The sequence below is a fragment of the Pezoporus occidentalis genome, unplaced genomic scaffold (genome assembly GCF_034315485.1).
Source record: "Pezoporus occidentalis ecotype Australia unplaced genomic scaffold, CSIRO_AGI_Poc_V1 ctg79, whole genome shotgun sequence".
NCBI classification, from domain to species: domain Eukaryota; kingdom Metazoa; phylum Chordata; class Aves; order Psittaciformes; family Psittacidae; genus Pezoporus; species Pezoporus occidentalis.
This window is the reverse complement of record NW_026916147.1, coordinates 173,358-201,254: the sequence shown is the minus strand read 5'-3', so window position 1 is coordinate 201,254 and position 27,897 is coordinate 173,358. Positions and strand designations below refer to the sequence as shown.

The 27,897-nt window shown below is 40.1% G+C and overlaps 1 protein-coding gene across 1 annotated transcript; it reads left to right on the top strand.

The window, feature by feature from the left end:
• Positions 1 to 56: 56 nt before the first annotated feature.
• Positions 57 to 23,344, top strand: ABCG2 (ATP binding cassette subfamily G member 2 (JR blood group)). Its single transcript, XM_062602792.1, has 16 exons — positions 57 to 264; positions 5,969 to 6,181; positions 8,613 to 8,672; positions 9,146 to 9,260; positions 10,308 to 10,460; positions 11,217 to 11,374; positions 12,089 to 12,240; positions 13,329 to 13,433; positions 14,889 to 15,139; positions 17,191 to 17,273; positions 18,240 to 18,329; positions 18,935 to 19,059; positions 19,869 to 20,023; positions 20,910 to 20,999; positions 21,573 to 21,670; positions 22,142 to 23,344. The coding sequence occupies exons 2-16, from the start codon at positions 5,976 to 5,978 to the stop codon at positions 22,290 to 22,292; spliced, it is 1,992 nt and encodes a 663-aa protein (XP_062458776.1). The 5' UTR covers positions 57 to 264; positions 5,969 to 5,975; the 3' UTR covers positions 22,293 to 23,344.
• The last annotated feature ends 4,553 nt before the right edge of the window (positions 23,345 to 27,897 follow it).

The following is a 27,897-nucleotide window of genomic DNA, read 5'->3' as shown; positions in this document are numbered from 1 at the left end:
GCCCTCCCCACGAAGCTCTGTGGTGCAGGGAGAGGGTGGAGACTCCCTTGGGTAACAGAGCGCAGGGAACCCAGCTCACGGCTCGCAGCCGTCTTGCAGCAGATGTGATGACACGGGTGGGACTGCCCTGCCCTGCAAGCTGAGCGAGCCACCGGGGCTGCCTTCCTACACACCACGCTCTTCTCATCTCTGCCTCCTGCTTCCTTTCCACCACCTCTGCCGCTTCCTCAGCAACCCTGCAGCACTGACCCAGACCTGCTGCTGGTAAGTGAGCTGGTAGCAGCAGTTCAGCCCTTTTATTAAGATATAGATAGATAGATAGATAGATAGATAGATAGATAGGTTTAATTCGGGGTAGTGACTTGCTTTCTCATCCATGAATTGCTTATGCTGCCATTGCTAAGGAATTATATTCAACAGCTGCTTCCCTCCAATAGCCAAGGAAAACACAGAAAAATGCTTGCTACATTTTCCTAGCTTTTCAAGGGAAATTAATAAAAATATGTTTTATAAATGGGGGACAAAAGCCTCAAGGCTTAAAGTAAAACCACTAAAAAGGTGAAAAGTTAGACTATTTTGCAGGAGCTCCCATACTCAGAGTTTGCCCATGCATGTTAATGCACTGCAGATAGCACACGTGCAAATGCCTGCACACACAGGGTGCTGTTTACTCAGTCCCCAGTTAACACAGAGGGCTCTTTTCACAGAAGGTAGGTTACAAATCCCTAGTAAATCAGTTGGCAATTGACTTACAGATTGCCTGAATCGCATTATCCTTTTTTACTCAAATGGTTTTAACTGCCTACACATGTTCCTGAGGAAGATGACTGTATGGTCCTGGGCTGGCAGTGCTAGGCTGTACTGTCCTCTTTGTGTTGACCACATCCATTCTCTGGCCAGTCTACACCCCTGCAAGTGCATGTGAGTAGGGGAAATAAAGGTATGCTTCCAACCTCTCTGAATTTATATGTATCCAAAGCCTAAAATGTGCATCTGTAGTACATGGTACTGTTTCAGCTTGCAGGTTGCAAGACTGAACTTTGTACCCATTAAAACTAAGAGAAATAATAGCTCACTTAATTGTGGTTTCTCTGACAAGTTCAAGTATTCAGAAAAAAAGAAAACAGGCTATTTTTTAAGGGGGTTGTGACAACTTCCTTTAGAAAACTCTGCTGGAAAATGCCCATGTCTCCAAGATTCTTCCTTCTAAAGTAATTTCAGTGCTTATTCTCAATAGAGAAGTACTTTGAATAACTGCCTGGATTTAAAAACAAAACAAAACAAAACAACCCCCAAATAATTAAAAACCCTTTAAAATGCACTTCTGAATTTTGCCATTCAAAATTTACTACAACTCCTGTGCTATTGCTTTCTTCATTTGAACTACAAATCCTGCTGGTGCCAAAAGCTTTGCTGGAAGACTGGCAGGAATGAATGCTACTTAGCTTTCTGTATAGACAACATATCTTAAAGCATACAAATAATTCACTGAAATTGCTTGACAGACTCCAGACATGGTATTGCTGTGGTTGAAGTCTGTTTAAGTCAATGAAACTTTGCAGTATATTTTGTTGTTGTTTGATGTTTTTAGTGTCCCTGTGTCTGTAGGGGAAAATGACACTTTGTACTTTAGATGTCTCAGAAGAATACACAGGAAAGTGACTGTATGAGACCTTCATTTTTTGGGCATCACAACAGTCAGTGGTCAAAGTGACCTTAAGAAAGCAGTTTAATTTTGCCATTAATTAAAGGTTAAATCTCAAGATCCAGTAGTTTGCCTACTGACAAATTATTATGACACTGTCTCTGAAGAAAAGGGGTTTGTATTGGGCTTGAACTGAAATTGATGCTGGCAATAAAAACATTTTGGAAAAAAATGAAATTTGTAAAATTCCTAAAGAGTTCATAGATTTTTATATTTAGCTAATGCAAAAATAATGTATTATATCCAGAGCTAGTATCATGAGGATATGAAATGCATTAACAAATATTTCTGAATACAGCAGACAGTATATGTTGTCATTGAATCTTCTGCTTATTTCTGATCTGAAGTAGGTATTTGTATGACATTGACAATGAGTTCTAGGAAACTTCATTTAAAGAATTTTAGTTTGCAAAGAAGTTGATTTGATTAACATTCATCATGCCTGTTTCTTTGTCCTGCACGTGCTCTGACTTAAAATGTTTTGTGGTTGTTTGTCACATTAAATGTAATAAATAATTCTTTAAACAAGACCTAAAGCAATATTCTAAAAAATCCATTCCTGAAGAGCTATTGCAAAGAGTCAACAGTTATATGAGCTGTAAAGGCTCATGTCCTTGTACTCCTGTGGTGAAGTTTATCACTAGATCAAAAATTGAAAGGTTGGTTTCTACAATACCAAACTGTTTATCTCACTGCAAATACTTACCCACAGTGTAAAAAAAAGGTCTCCAAAAAAAAAGAAAAGCAAATCAAAAGCCTAACTCTAGTACACAGGTATAATTTCCACTGTTAGCACTTCATCTTCTCTCAGCACACTGTTAGCCAAGATCCAAATTTCCACTCTCGGTGGTTTCCATGAGTTACCCACACAAAGCCAAGGCTGCCCTAATCTTGTGGTGACAGCCCCAGTAAGAGGGTAGAAGTTGGGCCGTGGGCCTTCCCAAGGCTTCTTCGCACCAGCATGTCCAGAACTGTTTCATTTTGTCATTCCATGGAGCTGCTGTGATGAAGTCCTTGCGACAGTTAGTTACGCTCCTTTGAGAAGAGAGACGGCTAGCACAGATTTCATACAGCAACAGAGAAACAACCATTCCAGTTTTAAGCGGATGAGTATTCTTCAGTTTCTTTCTGTAACAAATTCTAGTAGTTCTGAAACGGTAAAATTATTTTTAGTATTAACCCAACATCTGAAATAGATTTTTTTTTCCTTTAACTCTGATAAATGGTGTATGCCCACAAATACACCTTTGCCTGAAAAGGCAGCCATCAGGAAGAATAGCACACAGACAAATCCATGTCTTCCAGCTAGAGCATCCTATCCTATCACTGCAAGCAACAGAAGCTCACTGCAGCTATGAGGAGCCATGCTGATTTACATCAGAGGTCTAGCTAGAATGTATCCAGCCTCTGCTTATCGCTGCCAGTAACCAACTCCTTCACCAGAGACAGTATCAAAGAACGCTATTTTTCCCTGAGAGATTTGGACAGTTGGTGGCCTCAGGCTCTCCTGAACTGGAGGTTTCTGGTCGACAGCTGTATTAAATAGCCATTGAGAAACTGTCTGCTATGGATATGTCTAATCCTTCTCGTAACTCGTTTATTTATCTTGCTTGTGCAGTGTTCTTTGCAGGGATGTGTACAGTCTAGTCATAGCTCAATTGGTAAATTAAATTTAACTTCAAAGTACTGTCTGTTCTTAAGAATGACTGTGAAAGTTGTGTGATCCTGTGTTTATGAAAATAGATTCTGATTCTGTGCTTATTGTCTGCCAGTCAGGTTCAGTCTGGAAGATTAACTCTGTTTCATTCCTACATGAAAAGTTTGTTTTCTAAAGAGCATTTCTGCAATTTCTGTACAAAACTTTTCTGAGTTAGGTTTTGTTGCTGGTTTGTGAAAGAAAAAAAACACCTAAACCCCAACAAAACAACTAACAAATGAAACAATGAAGAATTTAATTATTCTGCTGATAATACTGGAGGTCAGACTCCACTTTCCCCCATTTGCTCATAATTTTATATCAGCAATACTGAAACATTAAGCTGAGAAAAAAATCTGATGAGTGAAATACTGTTCTCATATGCTGAGTGTTTGGTACTTTGCTTGGCATACTAGCGAACATCTGCTCAGTGTGTGGTGCGACTTCCAGCAGAAAGTTCCCACTGTGGTTCTGAATGCACGTCTCTGCTTTACCAAAGCATCCTTGCAAATGCCAGTGTTTGATGTCAGCCAGGTTAGCCCAGGAATTACTAGATAAATAGCCTTAAAAAAATTAACTGCCCTCCTAACAGGTAGGTAGGTCTCCTCCAGCACAAGTAGAAAAAGTGTAGGCAGTTTATCAATAACAGGCTTCCAGTCTTTAAATGTTGCACATTTAATTGATGTTCAACTTACTTAAAATCCATTTTAGCTAAAATTAGAGCTAGACCCATTATAATTATATTTTGAACATGGTTTCTTTTCGTTCTAGGAAAATTGGGCCAGGATTACTGCTTACTAAACCAGTAAGACCTTGTATATTCACCAGCACAGAAGACTGCAGTTTTGACAGAAAACGCAACCTTGGGCTAGATTTGGGATAGCATCACTGGGAGACAGATGAACCCTCCTTTATGTGCATATAGGCTTGTTGCTGAAAGTAGGGCTTCCAGGGGTTTAACAGTGCTGATAGCCACAAAGGAGAGTTCAGCTGTCTGGTCAGGCACCCTTAGCAAACTAACAAAATAAGGGCTTGGTTTTTTATGCGATCATATGATTGTGTTAGATTAAACAGCTTTTTTTTATGTCTCTTTTTATTAACTGCTCTCATACTAATTAAACGTTTCTGAAACAGTCTCATAATTTGCCTTCTACCTTGCTGCAAGCTAGGGTGCAGGACTGATCATCCCAGAGCTCCTAGCTGCTCATCTTCCCTCTCCGTTCTCATGAGCTACTGCATTAATAACGTGTCCTGTAGTGACAGCTAGAGTTATTAGACTCAGGTGAGTCAACATGATATATAAAGAGAGGCCATATCCTGCCTCCCACCTAAATAGCCCTGTGACACTTAGGAAGCACAAAGGGGACAAAGGTCTGCCTGCACAGGGGGACGCCCCTGCAGTGCAGGTAGATGGCTCATAGGGAAGAGCCTGTCTGACGGGGAAGTGAGCTAACTTTAGTTATTCCACAACTACCTTCTAGTTATTAGATGGAAAGCAAATCCAAGGAAGAGAGTTACTTGGTAGCGGTGTCAGTTTCCATGTTGCTATACTGTTGGCAAAATTATTTGGATTAAAAAATAACCAAACAATTTTAGATTCTGTTACCTTTACTCAGGAGTGCTAGAGGTTGGAGGAGCATCTTTACTTTCAAACCACCTCTTTAAAAGAGTATCTAATAGGCAAACATTAAGCACATTCAAAACTAGAAAGAAGGCTGATGAAGTGGACAGGCAGAAGGTCATTTTGGACCTCAGTAATTTTGAGCAAGTTTTTCAATGAGTCACCTGTTGTACCTGTGGTTTCCAACAAGAATGCAGTTTATGTACAGCCCTCTCTGCCAGGGGCAGCCCTCCCGAAGGAGCATAATGTCATGCTAGTGTCTGCTGTGAGAGGTATCTACTTCCATGTGCCAGGAGAATAGATGTAGTTGGTACCCATGGCCAGATGCTGGTTCAGTGAGGTCCTGGGGCGGAGGGAGGAGGGGTTGGTGTCACTGCGAAAGGACCTGGGGTTGCTCCATGCTGGACACAGCTGCCTCCAGCTGGGACTAGCAGACCCACCACTGGCCAAAACCAAGTGTGTCTCAGTGATGCTGGTAGTGCCTCTCTGAACACCTGTTTAAGAAAGGGTAAAAGATGCTGTGCAGCAGCTGTGAGAGAGGAGTGAGAAAATGTCGGAGAAACAGCCCTGCAGATACCAAGGCCAGTGAAGGAGAGGGAGGAAATGCTCCAGTGGCTGGAGCAGTGGTTCACCTCAAGAGGGCAGCAGCTGGGTGGGCATCAAGGTCAACCCACCACAACAAAACCATCAGGGTGGAGGGAGAGTCTTCTACATCCCTAATACTGCAGGGGTGTGTGGCAATATGGCAGACTCGGCTTCTCATCAGCTCTGTGAAATCTCCAGGTCTGAGCCCACAGGACGCAAACTTCATGTCTGAAGGAAAGAGACATAGATGGACATCTACAAGTTTCACAGTAGGTCCAGTGCCGAACCCTGGATCCAACAGACACATCTTTCCTCTCTGTACCTAATTGAATCTTTCCCATCCTTGTTTTTTCATTTCTAGAGGAAGGATGGCAGAAGGCCAGCCACACTTAAGTATTCAGATGTCAGACTTGAATACAAATGGCACCCCCAGCAGAAAGCAGTCCTCTGCAGACTTAGCTGTTAGGGGAGGAAGCGTACTCACTTTCCACAGCATCTCCTACCACGTGAAGATGAAGACTGGGTTCCTGTGTTATCAAAAAACAGCTGATAAAGAAGTTTTGAGAGATGTCAAGTACGTATTTAAACATCTCTTTAGAGCATGTTTATGTAGTTTTTCTTTCTGGACTGTTGAGCCTACTCGAGTCACTGAGCCACTAAGCACAATATACAGAATTTGATCAAGATTAGAAAAAATGTGTGCATGTATGGTTCCTTTGTGTTTGCTATCTACTGTGCTCAAGCTTCCCAGTGGGTCCCAGTGGTCCTCAGTCATTAGGCTTGTACAATAGTACTAGTCTGTACAATAGAGAGCTCACACTGCTGGCACCCGAGAGGGACAGCCTTCTTGACTGCTAATCGGCATAGGGGCATACAAGCCAGCTGTGGTTGTTCTACACTACTTGGCAAGTCTCCCACTGTGCTGTGGTGTGTAACTGAGATACCAACAGCCTGTCCCCAATGCTTGCATCTCCTTTGCTAAGGTAGCCTTTGGGAAGGTTAATTTTGGGGGTTTTCACTTAAAGTGTTTGATACAGTAATATAAATGAGGATTAGGTTAACTTTGAAGATATTTGAAGTTTTCTCCCATCCCCAACATTGAGCACTACTGCAGTAAAGCGATCACATTATTATGGCCTTTGTTCAATAATATATGCATAAAGTTTGTCCATTCATAGTTCAGTAGTTAAGCTAAGTGGCAAGCACTCGTACAGTATGCCATTCCAAGGCACACATGACTTTCAGCTCCCTAGCCCCAATCTCTATCATAAATATTCAACCTTTTGTGTAGCTCTGTCTGTCCCACTCTTTGCACATGCAATTTCCACACCTTCTAAACATGAGCTCTTAAAATCTTGCCTACTTTCCTCAAGAGGCGTAAGTTATGGTAACTCAATTGATTGACATTGGTCATTTGCAATAATGTGAACAGAAGGCCCATTTTGTGGCTTATTGTAAAAGATGGATGTTAAACACGCATTATGCTTTTCTCTTTTAGAAAATGCAACATCTGCATTTATTTTATTACATATTGTTATTTTGTGTTAAAATCACATAAAATGTATACCATAACTTGTGTATAATCTATATGCTTCTTAACCTGTGGAACCATAAATTTTCACAATGACAAATTGAAGGCAACAATTACAGGAAGGAACAAATATGCTCAGGAAGAGCAAAAGGGGCAGCAGTTCTGGGCCAGGTCCACAGCCAAGTACTCAGATCACTGATAACAACCAGTACCAGAGTGCAGTTCAAGATAAACCTAGTATCATAAAAAGCAGGCAAGTATTTATATGTGCAATGTGATTCTTGTGTACACCAAAGTTTGTTGAGCATGCATTTTTAGGGGCTAGTCAGGAAAAATAGCAGTTATACCTTCACATTCTCCATTGTCCTGGTTTTGGCTGGGATAGTTAATTTTCTGCCTAATAGCTGGTGCAGTGCTGTGGTTTGGATTTAGTATGAGAGAATAATGCTGATAACACACCAATGTTTAGTTGCTGCTAAGGAGTGCTTACCCTCATCAAGGACTTTTCAGTCTCTCATCCTTTACCATTGAGGAGCCGCACAAGAAGCTAGGAGGAAGCAGAGACAGGACACCTGACCTGAACTAGCCAAAAGGGTATTCCATACCACAGCACATCATGCCCATTATATAAACTGGGGAGAGCCAATGATCGCTGCTCAGGGCTGCGTTGGGCATTGGCCAGTGTGTGGTGAGCAATTGTGTTGTGCATCACTTGTTTTTCTTCAGTTTTATTCACCTTTTCCTTTTTAATTACTATGCCTATTATTATTATTATTTTACTTTATTTAAATCATTAAGCTGTTCTTATCTCAGCCCATGGTTTTTACCTTTTTTCAATTCTCCTCCCCATCCCACCAGGACAAGGGGAGTAAGCAAGTGGATGTGTGGTACTTAGCTGCTGGTTGGGCTTAAAACACAACATCCAGCAAAAAGATAGAGAGAAGGCAGCTGTTTTTCCATATACTGAGTAATTTCTGTAGGGTCTTTTTCCCCAATACTTAATCTTTTCTATCTGGCCTTTGAGTTCCATGTGGCTTAAAATTGGATACAGAGGAACTATCAATCAACTGCAATTTCTGTAAGTGCAGACAAATCCCTAATATATTCTGTCTTTAGGGCCATTATTCTCTCTGATAAGAGAATAATACTGTGAGAACTGAATGGGTTAAAATAAGTGGTTGCTTCACTTCTAGAGATTCATGGAAGAAAAGTATGCATACCAGTTTTGCTATATTTTACTCACAATTTCTGTATTCATTGTACAAGGAGTAGTTCTTGAATTAGGAATAAAAAAAAAAAAAAAGGTGGAGTTTGACAGATCATAAATATTGCTTGTGATCAGGCAGCTTCATTAATTCCAAAATTAATGGGATGCAGAATGTAGTTCTACAGGTAATTTACACTAGCCTACCAGGTGACACAAGAGACAAGATCACCCATCTATTTTATAAAACCTATCTGTTTTGTCTTACAGTGGCATCATGAGACCAGGACTGAATGCAATTTTGGGACCCACTGGCAGTGGTAAAACTTCGTAAGTTCCCTCTTTGCCCTACTCAGAAATTACACCAAGGAGAGAATGACTCTGCACATATTTAGCAGTAATGGACAATACTTTCAGGGAAAGATTTTGTTTTCATTTAGATCTGTGCATATCTCACTGGTTTCTGAGAAATACCTGAATTCAAATAAGACAATCACCTTACATGACACAGATGTAATTCAATTTTAGTCCACACTTTCCTGAGACACGATCCTTATGTATCATTCTTGGGTATGCTATAGAACAAATGGACACAAATGCACTATGAAATTGCACAGATATAATTTCTTAGGAAACCAAGACAAGAGAAACTCAGCCCTTGAAAGTGGCTGGGTTTTTTCTAAATAGCTAAAAAAATCCATGGGATACTTTCATGTAGCTTTGTGTTCCATGAACTGGGTTTGTGGTTCAGGGAGCTTATCTCCTGCATACTCATCTGATGAAGTAACCAACTTTTCTCCTAGTCTGCTCGACATTTTGGCTGCAAGGAAGGATCCCCAGGGGCTTTCTGGTGACATTTTGATCAACGGAGCTCCTCAGCCTGCCAACTTTAAATGTACCTCTGGATACGTAGTACAGGTAAGTATTTTTTATCACTCTATCGATTTTACTGTCCTCTTCTGACTGCAGTTGCAAGAAGTTGCTGCTGTGTTCCAAGCACATTGCGTTGAATCAAGAATCAAGGCTGGTGTGGTATCAACTCTTCTTCACACATCCACCCTCACTGGAAAAGATACTTTGCTTTGTGTTTGGATCTCTTTCCTTAATGCTCTAAGTCAACAGGAGCAGGCTCTTTGGATCTGTTCTTGTTCTCCATTTGGGTGAACAGCCATAGGCTAAAAATATGCATGGAGTATTTTCTAAGTATGATGCTTTCTAGTAGTCTACAGCTTGTACCTCTGCATGCCCAGGGACAATGTCACTAGGTCTCATTTTAAGAACAGCTTTGTTCTGCTAGGGTGTGCTGGGGAGAAAGACATGTGAAGGACAAAAGAAGGAAAACTGTATCTCCTAATTTCTTCCCCTCTCCACTAACCGTGCTTAGCAGCATGCTTGCAGTTTATCAAGACCTGAAGAGATACATCTGTGAAAACCCCTCAAAGCACACATAACTCTCTGAACTGTCTACAGCTCACAGATCCCTTTTGCAAGAGACAAGCAGCTAATACTGAAAAAAAACTACCCTCCTTCTCCTTTGCTGAAACAAGCTTGGAAAACCTTCACCCTACCCCCTGTGGAGCCAACATCTCCTTCCTTAGGTCCCTTTAGCCCTTCAGTATCTCACTTAATGCCTCCAAAACTCTGACTAAGGTAAGAAGAGGCGAGGGATAGTTTTAAATACGTCATTATTTGTGCATTTGGTATCATGCATGATGGAGGATGTTCCTGTACTGCATTGTTTTATGAATAAAGGCAAATACAATTACGTGCATGAAATCAACTCTGCTATGACAGACATTGAAGATGCACCTTACTGCATGTTCTGGCAGTTGCTACCATCCCTTAGCATGCAGGGACAACATAAAAGACAGGTAGATGCAGTTTTCAGAGGAAAAAAATAGAATTGCTAAGTGATCACCAAGTAGCTAAATTTGCCTTATTTTGTTTTGGTTTTTTTAAATGAAGGATGATGTGGTGATGGGAACCTTAACTGTAAGAGAAAATTTGAAGTTCTCAGCAGCAGTCCGTTTGCCAAAGTCAGTGAAGGAATATGAAAAAAATGAACGAGTGAATCAGATCATCAAGGAACTGGGTTTGAGTAAAGTGGCAGATTCCAAGGTAAGGTGTGTGAGTATGGTGCTTAAATCATGAACAAATCATAGAATCATACAATGGTTTGGATTGGAAGGGACCTTAAAGCTTATCCAGTTTCAACCCCAATGCCGTGGGCAGGGACACCTCACACTAGACCAGGTTGCTCAAAGCCCTGTCCAATCTGGCCTTGAACATTGCCAGGGATGGGGCGGCCACAGCTTCTCTGGGCAATCTGTGCCAGTGTCTCACCACCCTCACAGTAAAGAATTTCTTCCTACTATCTAATCTAAATCTCCCCTCTTTCAGTTTAAAGCCATTGCCTCTTGTCCTATCACTATCTGCCCTTGTAAAAAGTCACTCTCCAGCTTCCTTGTAGGCCCTTTTTAGATATTGGAAGGCGGCTCTAAGGTCTCCCTAGATATTAAGTGATTTCTTTAATTAACCAAATGGCTCAGCTTGGCAGATAAAAAAAAGAGTAAAATTAAATAGACTATTTTGGTAATACAATAACATTTCTGTACGGCGATCTGCATAGACACCGCTGTAATACTGGCATATACTCTTATATTGAGGGGAAGGGAAAGGTAGTCTGTTGCTTGAGAAAAAAAGAGAACACCTCAAGTAATACTGATGTTGAGAGCTGGCCTGTGTGAGGTACCATCTACATCTGCACTGAGAGCAGGGTCAAAATTTCTTACAACATGACCATGTCAGCAGGATGCTGTTCACTCAAGTATTTGTTCTCAGGCCAAACAAGACAAGTTTCTTGTTCTGTGGCAGGTTGGCACCCAGTTCACTCGCGGGGTGTCTGGAGGAGAGCGCAAAAGGACCAATATTGGGATGGAGCTCATCATAGATCCTGACATCTTGTTTTTGGATGAGCCAACTACAGGACTTGATGCCAGCACTGCTAATGCTGTTCTACTGCTACTGAAAAGGTGATGGCCTTGGAAACAGCTTCCCGTTTTCATCACTCACTCTGCTACATTTCAGTTGTATTTGACTTAAATCACAGCTAGAATAGGCAAACAGGGAAATCAGAAATGTAATCATTTACAAGTGAGCCAAGGTGCAAAAAGATTTAGGAAAAAGGATGTATAAATTCTCTCACTCCAAAGCAGCTGCTTATGGCAGTGCACAAAACATCTTGCACAAAGCATGTGCATGCCAGGACTACAATTTGTCCAGGCAGCTTCCTTTTTCATGTCTGCCTGAGCCAGAAAAGTAATTAAAATGCCTGTTGTCTGGTAAAGTGGTCAGTTTTAATATGGACAGTAGGTAGAATACAGCTGGCTGTTTTGCCATCAGCAAAAAGTCTATCTTTGGGAAAACAAGCACAACATGTTTTTCGTTTGCAAATTTTACATAGTTTTGCATTTACTACAAGCAAACAGGACTCAAACGCCTCTTTTCAGAGCTTTCTGTTTGCATCAAAATCTTCCCCTCCAACACTCCCAGTGACAGAGAACCTTCTTTTCTCACAGAGGCACTACAAATATTACCCGAATATTTTCTTTTTTTTTCTTTCTCCCCACCCCAGCCTACTTAGTTAAACAAATTTAACTGAGGCTTAACTAAACTTGCAAATTCTCTTATCTAAGGGCTTAATCAAACTTGCAAAACTAACATCTCTTTTTGTTCTTCACATTCAGGATGGCAAATCAAGGTAAAACTATAATCTTCTCCATCCACCAGCCTCGGTACTCCATATTCCGACTGTTTGACAACCTGACACTGCTGGCTGCAGGGAGGGTGCTGTACCATGGCCCCACTCAGCATGCCATGGATTACTTCCAGTCTGTCGGTAAGCATAACTAACAGCAGGGCCAACTGCAGCAACATCTTTAGTTTGCACTAAAGTGAATGAAATGCCAACAGCGCTTGATCAGAATTGAGCATTGTGTATTAGCAAGCAGTGATTTTAACAGGCTAAGCATTTTTCTTGTTGTTTCACCTCTGGACCCATATGTGATTTGGATGATAGGCCTGACCTCTAATCAACTGTTCCTGAGCTTATCTTAATTAGACAAAGCCTAGGCTAGAGCTGGGAAGGGCACATTGCCAGCTGTCACCTTGCTTTCACTGATAGAGCTGTCCAGCAATGCCATTCATCTCTTGGATAAGCACAGACCTTTTGAAGCCTGCAGTGCTTACAGTACAGGCTGCTCAACCAGCACAATAATGTGCCTGTGAACTGTCAATCTGTGCTTGCAGCCCAGAAAGCCAACCTGGACTGCATCAAAAGTAGTGTGAGCAGCAGGTGGAGAGAGGTGATCCTGACTCCCTACTCTGCTCTCGTGAGACCCCACCTGCTGTACTGCATCCAGCTCTGGGGCACCCAACATAGGAAGGACATGGACCTGCTGGAGTGACTCCAGAGGAGGGCCATGAAGATGCGCCAATGGCTGGAGCACCTCTCCTATGAAAACAGGAGGGAAGAGTTAGTCTTCTTGAGCCTGTAGGATAGAAGGCTCAGGGGAGACCTTACAGCAGCCTTCCAGTACCTGAACGGGGCATACAAGAAATCTGGAAAGTGACTTTTAATAAGAGCAAGTAATGATAGGACAAGGAGTAATGGGTTTAAACTGAAAAAGGGTAGATTTTGATTAGATAGTGGGAAGAAATTCTTCACTGTGAGGGTGGTGAGACACTGGCACAGGTTGCCCAAGGAAGTTGTGGCTGCCCCATCCCTGGCAGTGTTCAAGGCCAGGTTGGATGGGGCTTGGAGCAACCTGATCTAGTGGAAGGTGTTGCTGCCCATGGCATTGGGGTTGGAACTGAATGGTCTTTAAAGTCCTTCCAACCCAAAGCATTCTATGATTATGATAGCCATGCACTGCCTTCTGCCAGTCACACAAACACCTCTTAAAGCTTGTAATGCTGTCACCGCAGGCTACGAGTGTGAGCCATACAACAACCCTGCTGACTTTTTCTTGGACATCATTAATGGAGACTCCACTGCAGTGGCACTGAGCAAGACCAATGAAACTGAGACAGGTATAAAACAAAGAGCTGTATGAAATTGTTGTCACGTGTATTTTGTCAGAAGAAATCACTTGCAGGTGTCAACCAGTAACCATATTGTACAAGCACATGATTGTTTGTATGCATGTGAGTATCACATACTGATGATCCATGGTGCTTTGTAGGAAAACCCCTCATAGTACTCTTAAATCCTTTTTGTTTATGCATGAAAACCAATTAGCATAACCTGAAATAAGTACCAAATTCACATAGTCCTACTACATAAAATATTCATGTCGTGTGTGAGACTAGTTTGCCTTTCATAAATAGATATTTAGTAATTTTTCATTGCTATCGATTTCTTCATATGCAGTGATCTGCATACTTTTGTGTCACACTCAAATAACAAGATGTTAAAGGTGAAAGAATATCTTTCTGCATTGAAGGTGTAATACATGGGAAAATAAACTATTTTGTTACCTCTCAACACAGATAAAGACCTTTCATCTTTGACGTAAATGAACTGGAGTCCTGCCAGAGAGATGATAAACCAGGAGAGTTGTTACAGTTAGGGACATAATTTGATGTGGTTTTGACCTGTATTTTTACCTAATGGAATAGTCTGTCTGTTATGAAATTACCGTTTTCCTTCCTCAGAGTAGGGTGGGAAAGGAGGAAGGAGATAGGGGACCAGTGTTCTGAAACTGCTCTGAAGCTGTGGTAAGGCAGAGATGATCCCAAAGTAAGAAAGCAAATCTCACCTATGTTCAGTAGCATGTTTTTTCATCCTATCTGTTGCTACTCGTTAACAGCACACTCCTTTCACATGAATGAAAAGGGAAATGTAGTATGAAGTAATAAATATGCTCTGTGCCCAAACACAGATTTTCACTGTATCTTTACCAAAGAAGCAGCATTTTACAAAAATGATGTCTGTGTTCAGGGTTTGACTAATGTTATAGCTGGCAACACGTTGTATTTGTCATTGGAAAAGGACACACTGTCCTACAGTTGAGATTAAAGAGTCCAGCTGAAATTTCTTGGAGACTTGACAGACTCAAACGTTTTACTGAAGCAGACACATGCAGGATTACCTGGATCTAGAAGTCTGAGAGGTGTAGGATTGTCTCATCAAATCTGCGAAACAGACCTCTTACAGAAACCCAAGGGGGTGTGGGGATGAAAATTCAGACTGTTGTGAGTTTGAAACTTCATTGGTGACAAGGGTTTACCTACAGTAGTCTGCTGTGAAGCTGCTGCCTTGGGACATGTTGCACTGACAAACATAGAGATTTGGTCTTATTTGTACTGACTCTTTTGACTTGTATGCTATGAGACTGAGTGCAATGAAACACTGAAACTAAATGTACACATTAATTCTGCTTCGTTAGTTAACTCTCCCACCCCAACATAACTCTCCTGGCTTACCTCCCAAACAACCTTCCCATCCCTTACAGAAACAGTTGTATTTCTTTCCATTTTTTTCAGCAGAGAGCACTGAAGAACACACTGAATATGATTTAACCTTGGCTGAGAAGTTAGCAGAAGAATACTTCAACTCTGCCTACTACCAGGAAACAAAAGCTGTATTAGAGAGTATTTCTTCAGGAAATAAAAAGAAAACAAAAGCAGTTTTCCAGCAAATCACGTATGCCAACTCCTTCCTTCATCAGCTGAAATGGGTGTCCAAGCGCACATTTAAAAACCTGATAGGAAACCCTCAAGCTTCCATAGCTCAGGTAACACTATTTGTATATACCCTTTTGTGACATACATTGCATTTATTCCACTCCTGTGTTAGATAATTCACTGGGATAATTTTGCCTGTTGATATTTTAACTGCAGTAAGCATCCAAAAGAAGAGTTTTCAAGGTCTGGAAATCTGATTCACTAGAAGATGTCTTAAATGCTTCCAAATGAGCAGCATGAGGGTCTGTTCAGTAATTTATTTTGGACTACTGAGAGGCTGGGAGGCAAGATCTTGTCCAGCAGGGTATTCTGCTGCTCCCAGCCAGGGACAGGGTATCTCCCAAGTAGTTTCACACATTAACTCAAGAACATTCTTCAGACTTGACTTCAGGCTTGGCACTGTGGGGTTTGGCCACAGATTTTCTTCCCTGCCAGGGAAAGTTAACAGACTACACTTGGATGCTTAACTGAACTTCAGCACACAATGAAGTGCTGCAGTTTGCTCAAGTGTAAAAGTATTTTCACAGTCTCAGAATGTGTGTGTCGTTTGGTCATTTCACTGTTCCTAATGGCAATGATGTCTTTTGGAGAAGACATGATGAAGACCTCAATAGAGACTAACACCTGCCAGAAAAGGTGAGCATGTTCTAAATGACTGGCCCTCTCAGTGCTTTTCAGAAGAACCAACACTGAAAATGTTGATTTCTTGAAAGCTGCACATTGCTTTCAAAAACAAAGAATGCCTGGCTGCAGAATAACTAATCCTCAGGAATCCCCTAATTCATGGGCCAAACTTTGCAGTCCCAGCACCACCAAAATTTGCAATTCTAGAAGAGCCAATAGAAAAATTGATCCCAAGCCAGGGGTATAAATTATCTTCACCGTGATTTATACAATGAGTGAACAAACATCCAATGTGGAGAAGAAATGAGCCCAGAATGCCCAAGGTTAAAAGGCTTTAAGTATGTGTGTGTGCCTGTATGTTGATACTATGAAGATCCTTAATAATTGCATTGTAAAAGCTTGACCTTGTGACAAGAATTAGATTCTCAAGGATCTCATAATGCCCTATAGTTAATGGTCCTGACTTGTTTCTCACAATCTCTTTTATCTCCCCTCCCTCGTTAGGGATGGATTTTACAAGCATTCTTTTTATGGGTACTTGGCTCACTAAGCCTTCTTTCAATAATCTGCTCCAAATTGGTCTTGATATGATCCCAGCTTTCCACTGTAATTGGTTTAGGAGCCAAATAATCCCTGACATTTGCTCCTTTCTGCAGGATCTTAGCCATAGGGTACCATGGATCAAATGGTTTATAGTGTTAAGACTCATGCACTGCTTGGGCTTAAAATGTCAGAACTGCCTGATACTGTCAGTCTTGCTGAGATTTTTGTCATTTGCATTTAGTGTGATGTACACATTTCTGTCTTTTCAATGACATCCTTGAGGCAGCTGGTGTCTTTGCAATTTAAATGGTGTGCCAGACTGCAAATACCACGGCACCTGTAGCCTGATCATGGTATGTTGCTCATGTTAAAAACAATCCCATGAATAAGATATGTAATATTGCCCTGCAGTTACACACTGTGGAGCATGTAAATAAACTGTCAATCCCAACCCACCATTCAGGAAAGGCTTCTTTCGGTTATTGGTTGCTAAGATCAAAGTAGCATTGAGATGGCTCCAGAGAAACCCCTGCAGAAGCACTCGACTAGAGCCATGGTCAGCCCTTGAACTGAAGCAATCCTTATCACTGAGAGCAGATAGGGAATCATTGTCTGTCCCAAGGAGGATGAATGATGGAGAGGATAAGCAGGGAGAGAGGAGTGATGTAGCAGTACATCACCAATTAACTTAATCGTGACATCCAAGAATGGCTGAAACAGTGGTGGAGGAAAAGAGCATGGCTGATGTTCCCCAGATGTGATGAGGGGTTCCTCAAGGCAAAGGTGCTATTCTCTATTTCTAACCTGCCCGATCAAGCCCCTGCTATTATCCTCCTCCCATAGCTGGTGCTAGCTACACTCACCCACTGTGTATTTCAAACTACTGAAGCACTGAAAGCCATGAGAATAATACTTGTCTTCTATTTACATTTAGCTGTGTGTTACGGCTTTCCTTGGCCTGGTTATAGGTGCTATTTTCTTTGGACTTCAAGAGGACTCTACTGGACTGCAGAACAGGTTAGTCAGTTTAGGTAACATATATTAAAAAATTTGATAAAGCTCCCTCATCACTGTGATTGATAGGATAACAAATAGGTTGGAGGATGAGAAGGAACCCGTGAGCTCTTTATGAACTATATTTACCTCTCTAATGCAAATGTTTCCCTTCACATCAGTAGATAAGGCCAAGCCTACATTAGTGACTTCAAAGTGAGGATGCCCTTCTGCCTCTAGGAAGGTCCTTGCAGAACTGAGAGAGGGATGCAGTTCTGCCCTGCCCTACCATGCTGTAACCTAGGCAAGCAGTCCAAATGAAGTGAGTAATGCTACTTCGGTAGGATGACATTTTTCAGGGCCAGTCAGAATGCTGAAAACACTGAACAGCAGACATCATGTTAAAAAGGCTTAATTCAGCATGGCAGCATTTTAACTTCTTTTTTGCAAAGATTTCGCCAAGATAAAAAGATTAAAATATATAGATTTGGCTACATAAACTGGGTAACTAAAACTTTGCTCTTGCAGCTACTTCTGTATACACCCTTGAGTTAACCAGCAACAAGTCAGAAGGTCCATCTAAAGCCAGATTCTGCAATTATTCCGGTCTGTGTATGATTTTGACAGCTCTATGTACATGACCTGAAAAATGGATTTGCAACTAAAGGAAGCTTTGGGTTCTTAGTCTTGGAACACTCCATAGCATTTACTTTAAAATTGCCCAGTTTTAAATTGGCTCTGAAAGCCTTAAATTTTAGTGGGAAAGGTAAAAACAACTTCTCACATTGCTTACTCAGTTCCTCAGAGTTTGCATCAGACAAATGCCTCACAGACTGAGAATTTTTAATGTGCCTTTTCCCATGGACTTCAGAGTGGGAAGTCACATACTGCTGAGCTCCAGGCACTAAAGCTGGATTTACATACACTGCAGCAGAAGCACTACACTTACATCACATCTTTAATAACAGCTTGCTGGTTTGCTTTTTGTAGAGTGGGTGCAATGTTCTTTCTGACAACCAACCAGTGTTTCAGCAGCATCTCAGCTATTGAACTCTTTGTTGTGGAAAAAAAGATATTTATGTAAGTAAAACATATAAAAACATTATCAGGGACTACTCTAGAGAGCTTGTTTGTTTGCCCTGCTGTAGCCAATTGTCACTTAAGTACACCTCGTGCAGTTTTCAAATGAATTCATTGTTAGTGCTCATTGCAAATGTACTCTTTCAGCCTGCTAGTGAGTTACCTGCAAATCCCCCAAATGGTACCTGTCATTGCAAACAGCTCAGAGTTTAAAATTATTAACATATGTGGCAAAAAATTCCCTGAATACTCGATGTAGGTATTGATTAGTAAGTTTGTGATTTGCTAGTGAGGGCAGAGAACATTATCTAATTGCAATCTTCTAAGCTATGCAGATTACACTGTACAGAAAAGAAAAATTATTGAAGCTGTACTCGCTCTCTCTCCGTTTCGATGACATGACACATATGTTTACAAAAAATTACGTACACAAGTATCCATATTAATTTGCATAGGAAAAGGGCATCATGGCTATAGTACGTGTCTTACTGGTCTTTTACATTACAGTCCAACCATGAAACAATTCATTATTTCCACTTTGAGTTAAAATAAACCTTACTGTTTCTTAGTGATTAAATTTGTAATATGCTGTGTATTTGTTCCAGACATGAATATATCAGTGGATACTACAGAATATCTGCATATTTCATCTCAAAACTAATGGCTGATTTAATACCCATGAGGACTATACCAAGCATCATCTTCTCCTGTATAATTTACTTCATGTTAGGCAAGTGTAGTCTCCTGCAGACAATAAATCAATGAGGCATTAGCATTTTGTATATGTGCATGTATGCATGTATATTTGTATAGGCCAAAGTACTATACCAGCATGGCAGTGGTTACTTTGCTTGCTTTTACTATAACATGCAATTTACAGAAAAGACACACTTTTAAAGGTTTTAAGCTTCCATGTCTCAATCTGTGACATGTCTCTTCTCCACTGTCCGTAGAAGGAAGTGTGCCATTACTACATAGGTTTGGTTTATTCTTTTCATTTATGGCCATCTTAGTTTCCAGTGACTTTTACAAGATACTTTTTCCATCTTTGCAAGAGCACCTATCAAGGAAAAAATGTTGTTTTAAGAAGTTAATATTGTGTGATTTAACACTAGCTTATTCTTTTTGGTGAAATGCCTTCTGGTTAGTGAGCAGACTTTGCTATCGAAACTATAACCATGCAAAAGCCTCTAGGTCTGTTAGGAAAGCTTTCTGCTGGAAACAAGTGAAATGTTATACAGCTGCTGCTCATGGAAGTGCACTAGAAATTCCTCCTTTGGTAGACAACTTGAAGCTGCAGCAAAGGCTTCACCTTAGACTGTGTGGAGTACAGTACTGTAATTTCTACCCATTCTGCTATCTCCAGTGCTACTGCAGTTACAGGCATACTACTTACTCATCCTGTCCTCCATTGACAGAGCATGTTAGACAACATGCATTCTGCAGGCAGGATACACTGCCTAAGTCAGAAGAGTATTCAGGTTATGGTAGAGCTTTTGGCAGGGTTATACTGAAACCATTCTTGTTCTGATCTTTAAGGTTTGAAACCAACAGTAGAAGCTTTCTTTACAATGTTGTTTACCCTTATGATGGTGTCCTACACAGCCACTTCTATGGCACTAGCTATTGCAGCAGGAGAGAGTGTGGATGCTGTAGCAAACCTGCTCATGATGATCACATTTGTTTTTATGACTGTGAGTAGCATTATTCAGTATTCTAGACTAAATTCCGACATCTAGATATCCTATCAGAACAGAGTTCAGCTGAATTCTGAAAAAAGACTATGGGGGTCAAGCGTGTCAAATACTTTTCTGATTTGAATATTCTGAGACTATAGCATTAAATATTCTGATTTGTCCTTTTAATTAACAAGAACTGTAAGGATTGGGTGTGAGGGGGAGTTAAGAGTGGTTCCTCTGTACTCTTTTCTGTGGCTCTGGCAGCCAGCATACTGCCTGAAGAGCAGCAAAGCAGTCCAGAGCTGCATTTTGCTTACTCTCATCTTTGCCAAAGGCAAATTTGGCTAGCTGAGGACATGACCCTGCTCTCTCTCAGGGAATTGCTCTCCTCAGCTGCGGAGCCAACCATCAGTCATATTAGGACTAGGCAACACACAAATAGGTACAGTTAGAAGACAGGCACCACAAACAATGAGGCAATGCTGAACCAAGAGCTGAAACCCACATTGCCTCAGACTCAGGGCACACAGGCAAAACCAAGTGCACAAATTCAGCAGCTCCTTGCTATACCTGAGTAAAAGCAGACAGCTCAATTGAACCCACGTGTGGCCCACAGATGGAAAGCATCTGGATTTGATGCACATGTGAAAGCATTCCCCATTACTCATTTCAGAAGAAGGACCACAGGGCGTTATGGCCCAAAGCTGGGTAGCAGAAATGATTCCTACCCTTTCCCCTGTTCTTCCACTGGAAGAGCTTTTTCCTCTAGAAATGACTTCCCAGTTGTTTTTGATCTGAAGAAGCAGAGTCAAGAGCTAGAGAAGGACACCTGGTAACAGTATGTAATTTGTAATATGTTGTTGTGGTGGTGTTTTTTTTTTTTTGTAATCCTTGTATCTAGATTTTCTCTGGGTTGCTGGTCAACCTCAGAAGCATCGTGTCCTGGCTCTCCTGGCTCAAATACTTCAGCATCCCTCGATATGGAATGACAGTAAGTGCTATAATTTCCTGGGCACAGGTTTGGAAAAGCTTTGCTAGAAAGGAATGTCTTTATTCATGATAAAGAAAACTTCAAACTTTATGGGATAATGAGCAAAAAGTAAGCTAATTAAGTACAGCAACCTCAGAATATAGGGCAGTGTCTTGAAACAAGAAGAAAGGCTTCTCATCAACCAGCACCCACTGCTGTTTAGAACTCATTTCTGTTAACACCAAACACCCATTTTGGAAACACCTCACATGACAGAGACACTAAACAATTACAACCACTAGAATGCAGCTGGACAAAAACAATACAGAGTAAAGAACAATGTTATCCCAGAAAAACAATTCTTCTCTTTTCCATCAGTAAAACAAAAACTTGTTAAGCTAAAATTTTTCTCCTAATTTTTGATAATTTGAGGTAGGGTTATGTTTTGCAGAGAGATCTGGGCTTTAATATGCCTGTGCAGAGATAGTCTAGCCTGAGGGACGTGTTGAAGCCTGGCAATTGAATTATATCTCATGTTGTTAAAGTATCATTACCTACTAATTTCAATAGTCATTGTTTCTTTTCTTTTAAAAGGCTTTACAAATCAATGAATTGACTGGTCTGAACTTTTGCAGCAGCAACAACACCACAAATTTAATCAGCAACAATAACTATCCACAGATGAGCCAGCTGTAAGTATTCTGGTACAGTAAAATGAATCCCACCACTGGTAACTTACAGAGTCTGAGAGCATTAGTCTGTGAGATGCTCACGAATGACCAGCAGAATCTCTGAGTGTTTATGTGGAAAATGAAATTTTCACTGCGTTTTTGCATTTTGTCTGCAGAGAACATTCTACTTACAGTCATATTTAGTATTGATAACACTAGAAATACCCGGTGTTGTGCTTCTCACTTTAAACTGTGTTTTCTGAAACACACGTGCACACACTACAGTTATACAGCCTCACAAAATCCATTTCAGCTTCCTACAGGAAATCATTGTAGCTAGAAGAAAAACAAATTTACAAACAGTAAAATAGCAACGTGTAGCTGGTGTTTGCCTGGCCTACTATAGACATAAAATCACATTGCAGCTTCTAGGGTTCTGCTTGGGTACTTCAAACTGACTAAGCTTACAAATGTGTGTGTATTTACCCATAGGTGGTGTTTTGGAGAGGAATATCTGAAAAATCAAGGCATTGATGCGAGTAGCTGGGGCCTGTGGCAGAACCACCTGGCTCTTGCCTGCATGACCATAATATTCCTTACCATCGCATACCTGAAACTGCACTTCATGAAGAAGTTTTCTTAAAACCAGAATGAAAACCACAGTTCCCACTATTCAGTAGTTTGATAAACTGTGATCCGACTTGATTCTTTTTTAAGAGACCTTCCTTTGTACTGTTGTTTATGATTACACAAATCAACAATGTGAATGCCATTCTTGTATATCAAATACTTAGTATTAAAGTACTTTGCTGATGTGTAGCATTCCTCAGTTCTCTTTGCCAGAAAAAGGATACAACTATTCATTTCTTCAAGAGACCCTTCAGACTTTCTGCATGTTCTAGCTGTGAATTTGTTAAACAATGAAATTAGTATTTAATGGCTTAACCTGAAAACCAAAACTAATGGTTCATTCTTTTAATTAGCACCTACACTCACTGGCAAGCCAACTTTTACTTTGCTTTTACTTTATGTCTCCAGATTCCTTTCAGAATGGTTTAATTTCTTCTTAGGGTCTTAGATATTTTTTCTGCAAGGGAGGATGCTCATGGGCTCTCTGGATGATAAATGTACCTCTGGATATGCAGCAGAGGTAAATACCTGCCTTTGCTGTTTATGACCTCCAAGGGACATATTCTGCATTAAAATTAACTGAGTCATTCCATGGAGACTTGAGCTCAGATGTCAGGTATTAAGCTTACTGTAATAAACCTCTGTAAACTAGTTTCCATAGCTCAGTATCTATATACAAATATGTGGAGAATATCTTTCCATATACTGAGATACAGATAATTTACATACATGGAATTCTCCTATCTCACATCCCATAATTCCATGGAAAGGATTTGGTTTAGGCTTAAACAACACAGCATTTAGGACAGCCTGACTGGGTTAGATATATCTTGAACATGTCACTTATTTGCTTTTTCTCAAGTGTCTCTTCTGCTTGAGATCTGGGAGAACAGTCACAGTATTACCCTGTTTTGTGAGATGTGACCCTAACCGGCTTTCTCTCTGCTTTGTTTTTAGGATTTAGCCAATCTCTATTTTCACCTGCTTCATTTATATTGTTATATTTTGTAAATAATATATATGATTTTTTTTAAATAAAGAGATCCCAAATATTTCTGGAAGGCAAAAAAAAACTGAGGCTAAGCAGTAATTTCAATGATCTTTCTTGGGACGATATTTATAATGTTATTTTAGTAATCAAACCATCAACAGGCTCAAGTTTATTTAATTACTTTCCAGGAGAAGAATTTATCCTCAGGAAGTATCATGTGAGCACTAAATCCCAACTTACTCTTTTGCTCAGATTTTACATATGCATTTAAATTCAATGACAATATATTCATAAAGGCTATTTAAACATGGAAAAGGTCATCAGGATTCATACTGACATACTTCATACTACTCAGATTTGCATGCATGGTGTTATTAGTTATTCACAGCACAATTTCTCACAGAAGGGAGGGGAAGAAATGATAAATGCAGAAGTTGAATGCCTGTTCTGTATTTTCTTTTACATTCAGGATGGCGAGGCAAGGCAGGACCTGTCTCACTATTCCATATTCAGTGTTTGACAGGAGGCCAGGAGTACTGTGGCCCTGCCCATAATATCTGACAGTACTTCAGATAGATCAGTGAACTTTCAACAGTTGCGGGTTCTGGTCACACAGTGACAGGCACTGAGTAAAACCTTTCACCTTGCACAATGTTGGTCATGTTTATAACAAAATAAAATACTAGATTTTCATTAGAACCCAATTGGTTATGCAAGGTATCACTTAAATGAGCTGTAGCTCCCTCTTACGGTAAGGTCTGAGGTGCTACACTGCTGTGTAAAATGCTATTTGAAGACAAGACTTTCCCATACAGCTTTTCAGGAGTAGCTGCATTAAAATGAACCAGTAACTCTGGATTTAGATTCAGGTATTCTGATTTTAATTCAGATATTCCAGCTAAGTGAGTTGCAGCTATTTGGAACAGATATATATAGGCATGTTATTTATTGTATTGATAGTTCAGTTTCTGAGTCAAGAGTGCATTTTAATAGTACTTTTTTAAATCTATGGGGAACGTATCATATCCAGCCTTATCTAAACTTGGTAATAACTGCACTGTCATCTTTCTAACTTTCCATATTTCTAATGCAATGAACCAACACACGGAACTATTTGTAAACTTTAGATCCAATCCTGACCTGAAGGCTTGCTCTTTGCTATTTCTGGCAGTGCAAGGTTTGATGCTGAAACACGTACCTCCAAGAATGCACCATCATTCTTGGTGGTAAAATTCTGATCATAAAATATAAATCTGCTTAACTTCATCTATATTTTGTATTTACAGATTGAATTGATTTTTGGTTTCAACTCGGGTCTTATCTTTCCAATGCTTAACTCTGTATTTCACCCTGCAGAGAAGTTAACATACTGCCTGTATGATTTCACTTCCATTTAAGTGGCCGCCCATGTCACCAGAGCAAATCCCAAGAGTTGTTGCCCAGGAAGAAACCTCTTCATCGCTATGAAAGGACAGACTATGCTACTCCTAGGACATCACTTTTTAGCCTATTTGCTCCCACTGATTTTAATAAGTACCCATACACTAATGAACTGACAGCAGCACAATCTAGCCAGCAAACTGTTAGCTGAGCTCTGCAACTCCATAATGAGATATATAAAATTCTGTACCTTAGTTCCATGAGCAGAAGTTACAGTACTCATGTCACACTATGGGCTTTATATTAACATTTCCTCTTTTTATCCAGCATTCTACTTTCCATATATATCTTAGCAGAAGATAGGACCAATAAATTGCTTGAAGTTGATCACTCATGGCAGACTATTTTCATGGTTCTCCTCTTTCATTTGGACACTGACTGGTACAATTAGACTTGCACAACCCAGGAGATACTTAATCTCTACATGCACTATAACATGTACCTTAATGAACAAGGAAAGCAGAAAAAGGGGTAGGCAGGGGAAGTAGTTAGTAGAAGGAAAATGAGTCCGGAATGCCCAAGGTTAAAAGGCTTTGAGTACATGTGTGCATGCCTGTATCCTGATACTATGAAGATCCTTAATAACTGCATTGTAAAAGCTTGACCTTGTGACAAGAATTAGACCCTCCTAGTAACCCAGGGTTAACGGTCCTGACTTGTTTCTCACAATCTCTTTTATCTCCCCTCCCTCATTAGGGATGGATTTTACAAGCATTCTTTTAAGAGAACATGCTCATTAAGACTTTTTTTCATTAATCGGCTCCAAATTGGTCTTGATATGATCCCAGCTTTCCACTGTAATTGGTTTAGGAGCCAAATAATCCCTGACATTTGTTCCTTTCGGCAGGATCTCAGCCATAGGGTACCATGGATCAAATGGTTATAGTGTTAAGACTCATGCACTGCTTGGACTTAAAAATATTGGAACTGCCTGATACTGTTTTCTTCCTGAGATTTTTGTCATTTGAACTTAGTCTTACACAAGAACTTAATCATTCTGATAATATCACTAACACAGGTGAAAAGGTGTTTCTGTGTTTGAAAATCCCTGTTTCCATTTGCTTACATTTAACGTTTGCTTACATTTTTAATAAAAAGTCTAGGAAACTTTGAAAGACTTATATTTAAATTTGATGTGAAATGATTCAATCTGGTTGAAGATTCTGCTTTTAAATCCCTGTCTGAACTACTTTAAAATAATTAAAAATGGATCACAAGCTGAAGGTTGTTACTTTCTAAAGAGGTACTGTTATTTGTTTGAATTGATTAGTTAGAAGTTTTACTATAACCTTACAAGCTACTACTTTTAATTTTTATTGTTGTCAGTACAGAAAGAAAGGGGTTTATATTTTCAGTCCCAGTAACTGAAAGTAATTCTTTGTTCCTTGTAAAGAATGCTTCATTTGCTGTAATTAATAGCATAGGCACTGCTAAATAGCAGGGGTACTGCATTTTTTACTGACCCTTTTTCCTCCTTAGGGATCTAGTAAGAAGCGTTTTCCGCCAAACATACCTACATATACCATGTGAGGTATTCATTTCTGCTTGGTATGAACATTCATTTCATTCATTGCCTAAATTACAACTTTTCCATCTGTTTGATCAGCTGTTACACTCTCTCAGCCATAAATTCTGTTACTAGCAAGCGCCTGATGTTACACTGCTATGTAACAGGCAAGAACAGATATTAAACTGCCTAGATACAACTAATAGCTCCAAACATGCTGCCCCAGTGCTGCTTGGGAAGCAGCTTCCTCCTCTTTGACTTATTTTACGACAAGTAATTGACTGAGGTCCAGTTTTCAAAGTGTAATAAATAATTACAGGAAAGACATCTAATTTCAATTAAGATTTTTCATTTTTTAAGTTGAAAACTGTATCTTTTCAAGTGACTTCAAAGTACTAATTGAAAAGTGTGTGTGGTTATCAATGAAGATGGGTTCAATATCCCAAGCTTTCTATCAGAGTTCTTGCTTCCATTGCGGGCCCTGATGTGGTTAAAGGGTAGGTGAAATTGCACCACCTGCTAAAGATATGTGACAGATTTGATACACAAAGTGACAGATTTGATACACAGTTCTCAACAGAATTATCATGTGATTCTGCAGGGATCTAGTCTTGTCACTCACTCATCACAAGTATAAATGGCCTTAATAATCCTTAAGACAATTTACAGAAGAAATTTGCTGCGTATTTACCTTTTCACTCCAAACCCGGCACTGAGAGTGTTACCATTTTGCCATCTTTTGAGACCTCTGTGCTGGTAGGTACAATAAAAACCTTGTAGGCCATATATTCACTATCTGTGAGGAAAAACATTCATTTAATTTGGGTTTTCTGGGAGTCATCAAGGGAATTGTAGAGTAGAATCCTACTTAGACAGAGAATGACAGCCCATTCCACAAGGATTTTCGATGATAAGAAAGCAACAAAGGTATTTCAGACATCCACTAGAGAATAAGGGATTAAGACAGCAACACGACAAAAATTAAATATTGCATGTCTACCTCTTTTCATCAGAGAGATCGGTTACAGATTAAGAGCTCAAAGCAACACTTCCTTTACATGTGGGAACAGATGGGTAAGTTCAATCTTATCTTGTCTTATCTGACAATACCACTTGGTATTGTCAGATAAGTATCTTGAAGAATGTATGGATTACTGCACTTCCAATTGCCATCCCTCTTTGCTCTGCATATTACTGCATATTCTATATAAGCAGGAAACAAAACGAAGCCCCATTGGTGCCTAAATATACAAGTAACAATTGCTCACAGTTGTTTTATCATAACTTTAACTTTTTTCCCTTCTTCTCTTTTTTTTTTGTCTTGTTTAGATTTACTGGAACGAAGTATTTGAATACAGAAGGCATCCAAGTGATGCCCCTGGGATATGGAAGAATTATGGGGCTCCTACCCCAAACATGCTTCTCAAACTGCAGTTCCTGAAGTTTTCAAAAGTCAGCAACACTATAGCATACACACAGTATGAAATAAAAGGAGGTTCCCACTTTCCACATGCTGTGACTTCTATAACACACTAAGGGCTTGCTTAGTTAGCTTAGTCAACTCAGTATGTATATATTTCATTAAAGACTACAACGGATTTACATTAAGCACTCAATTTCATTAATAAGACTTCTGACCTGGTGAGACAGCTGCCCAGACAGAACTATGGGCCTGGGATC

Excerpts from the sequence above, each read along its gene's own strand:
- ABCG2 (XM_062602792.1), top strand. The coding sequence starts at position 5,976 with ATGGCAGAAGGCCAGCCACACTTAAGTATTCAGATGTCAGACTTGAAT. Across the intron at positions 6,182-8,612 it reads GAAGTTTTGAGAGATGTCAA|TGGCATCATGAGACCAGGAC; the intron begins GTACGTATTTAA and ends TTTGTCTTACAG. Across the intron at positions 11,375-12,088 it reads GTTCTACTGCTACTGAAAAG|GATGGCAAATCAAGGTAAAA; the intron begins GTGATGGCCTTG and ends CTTCACATTCAG.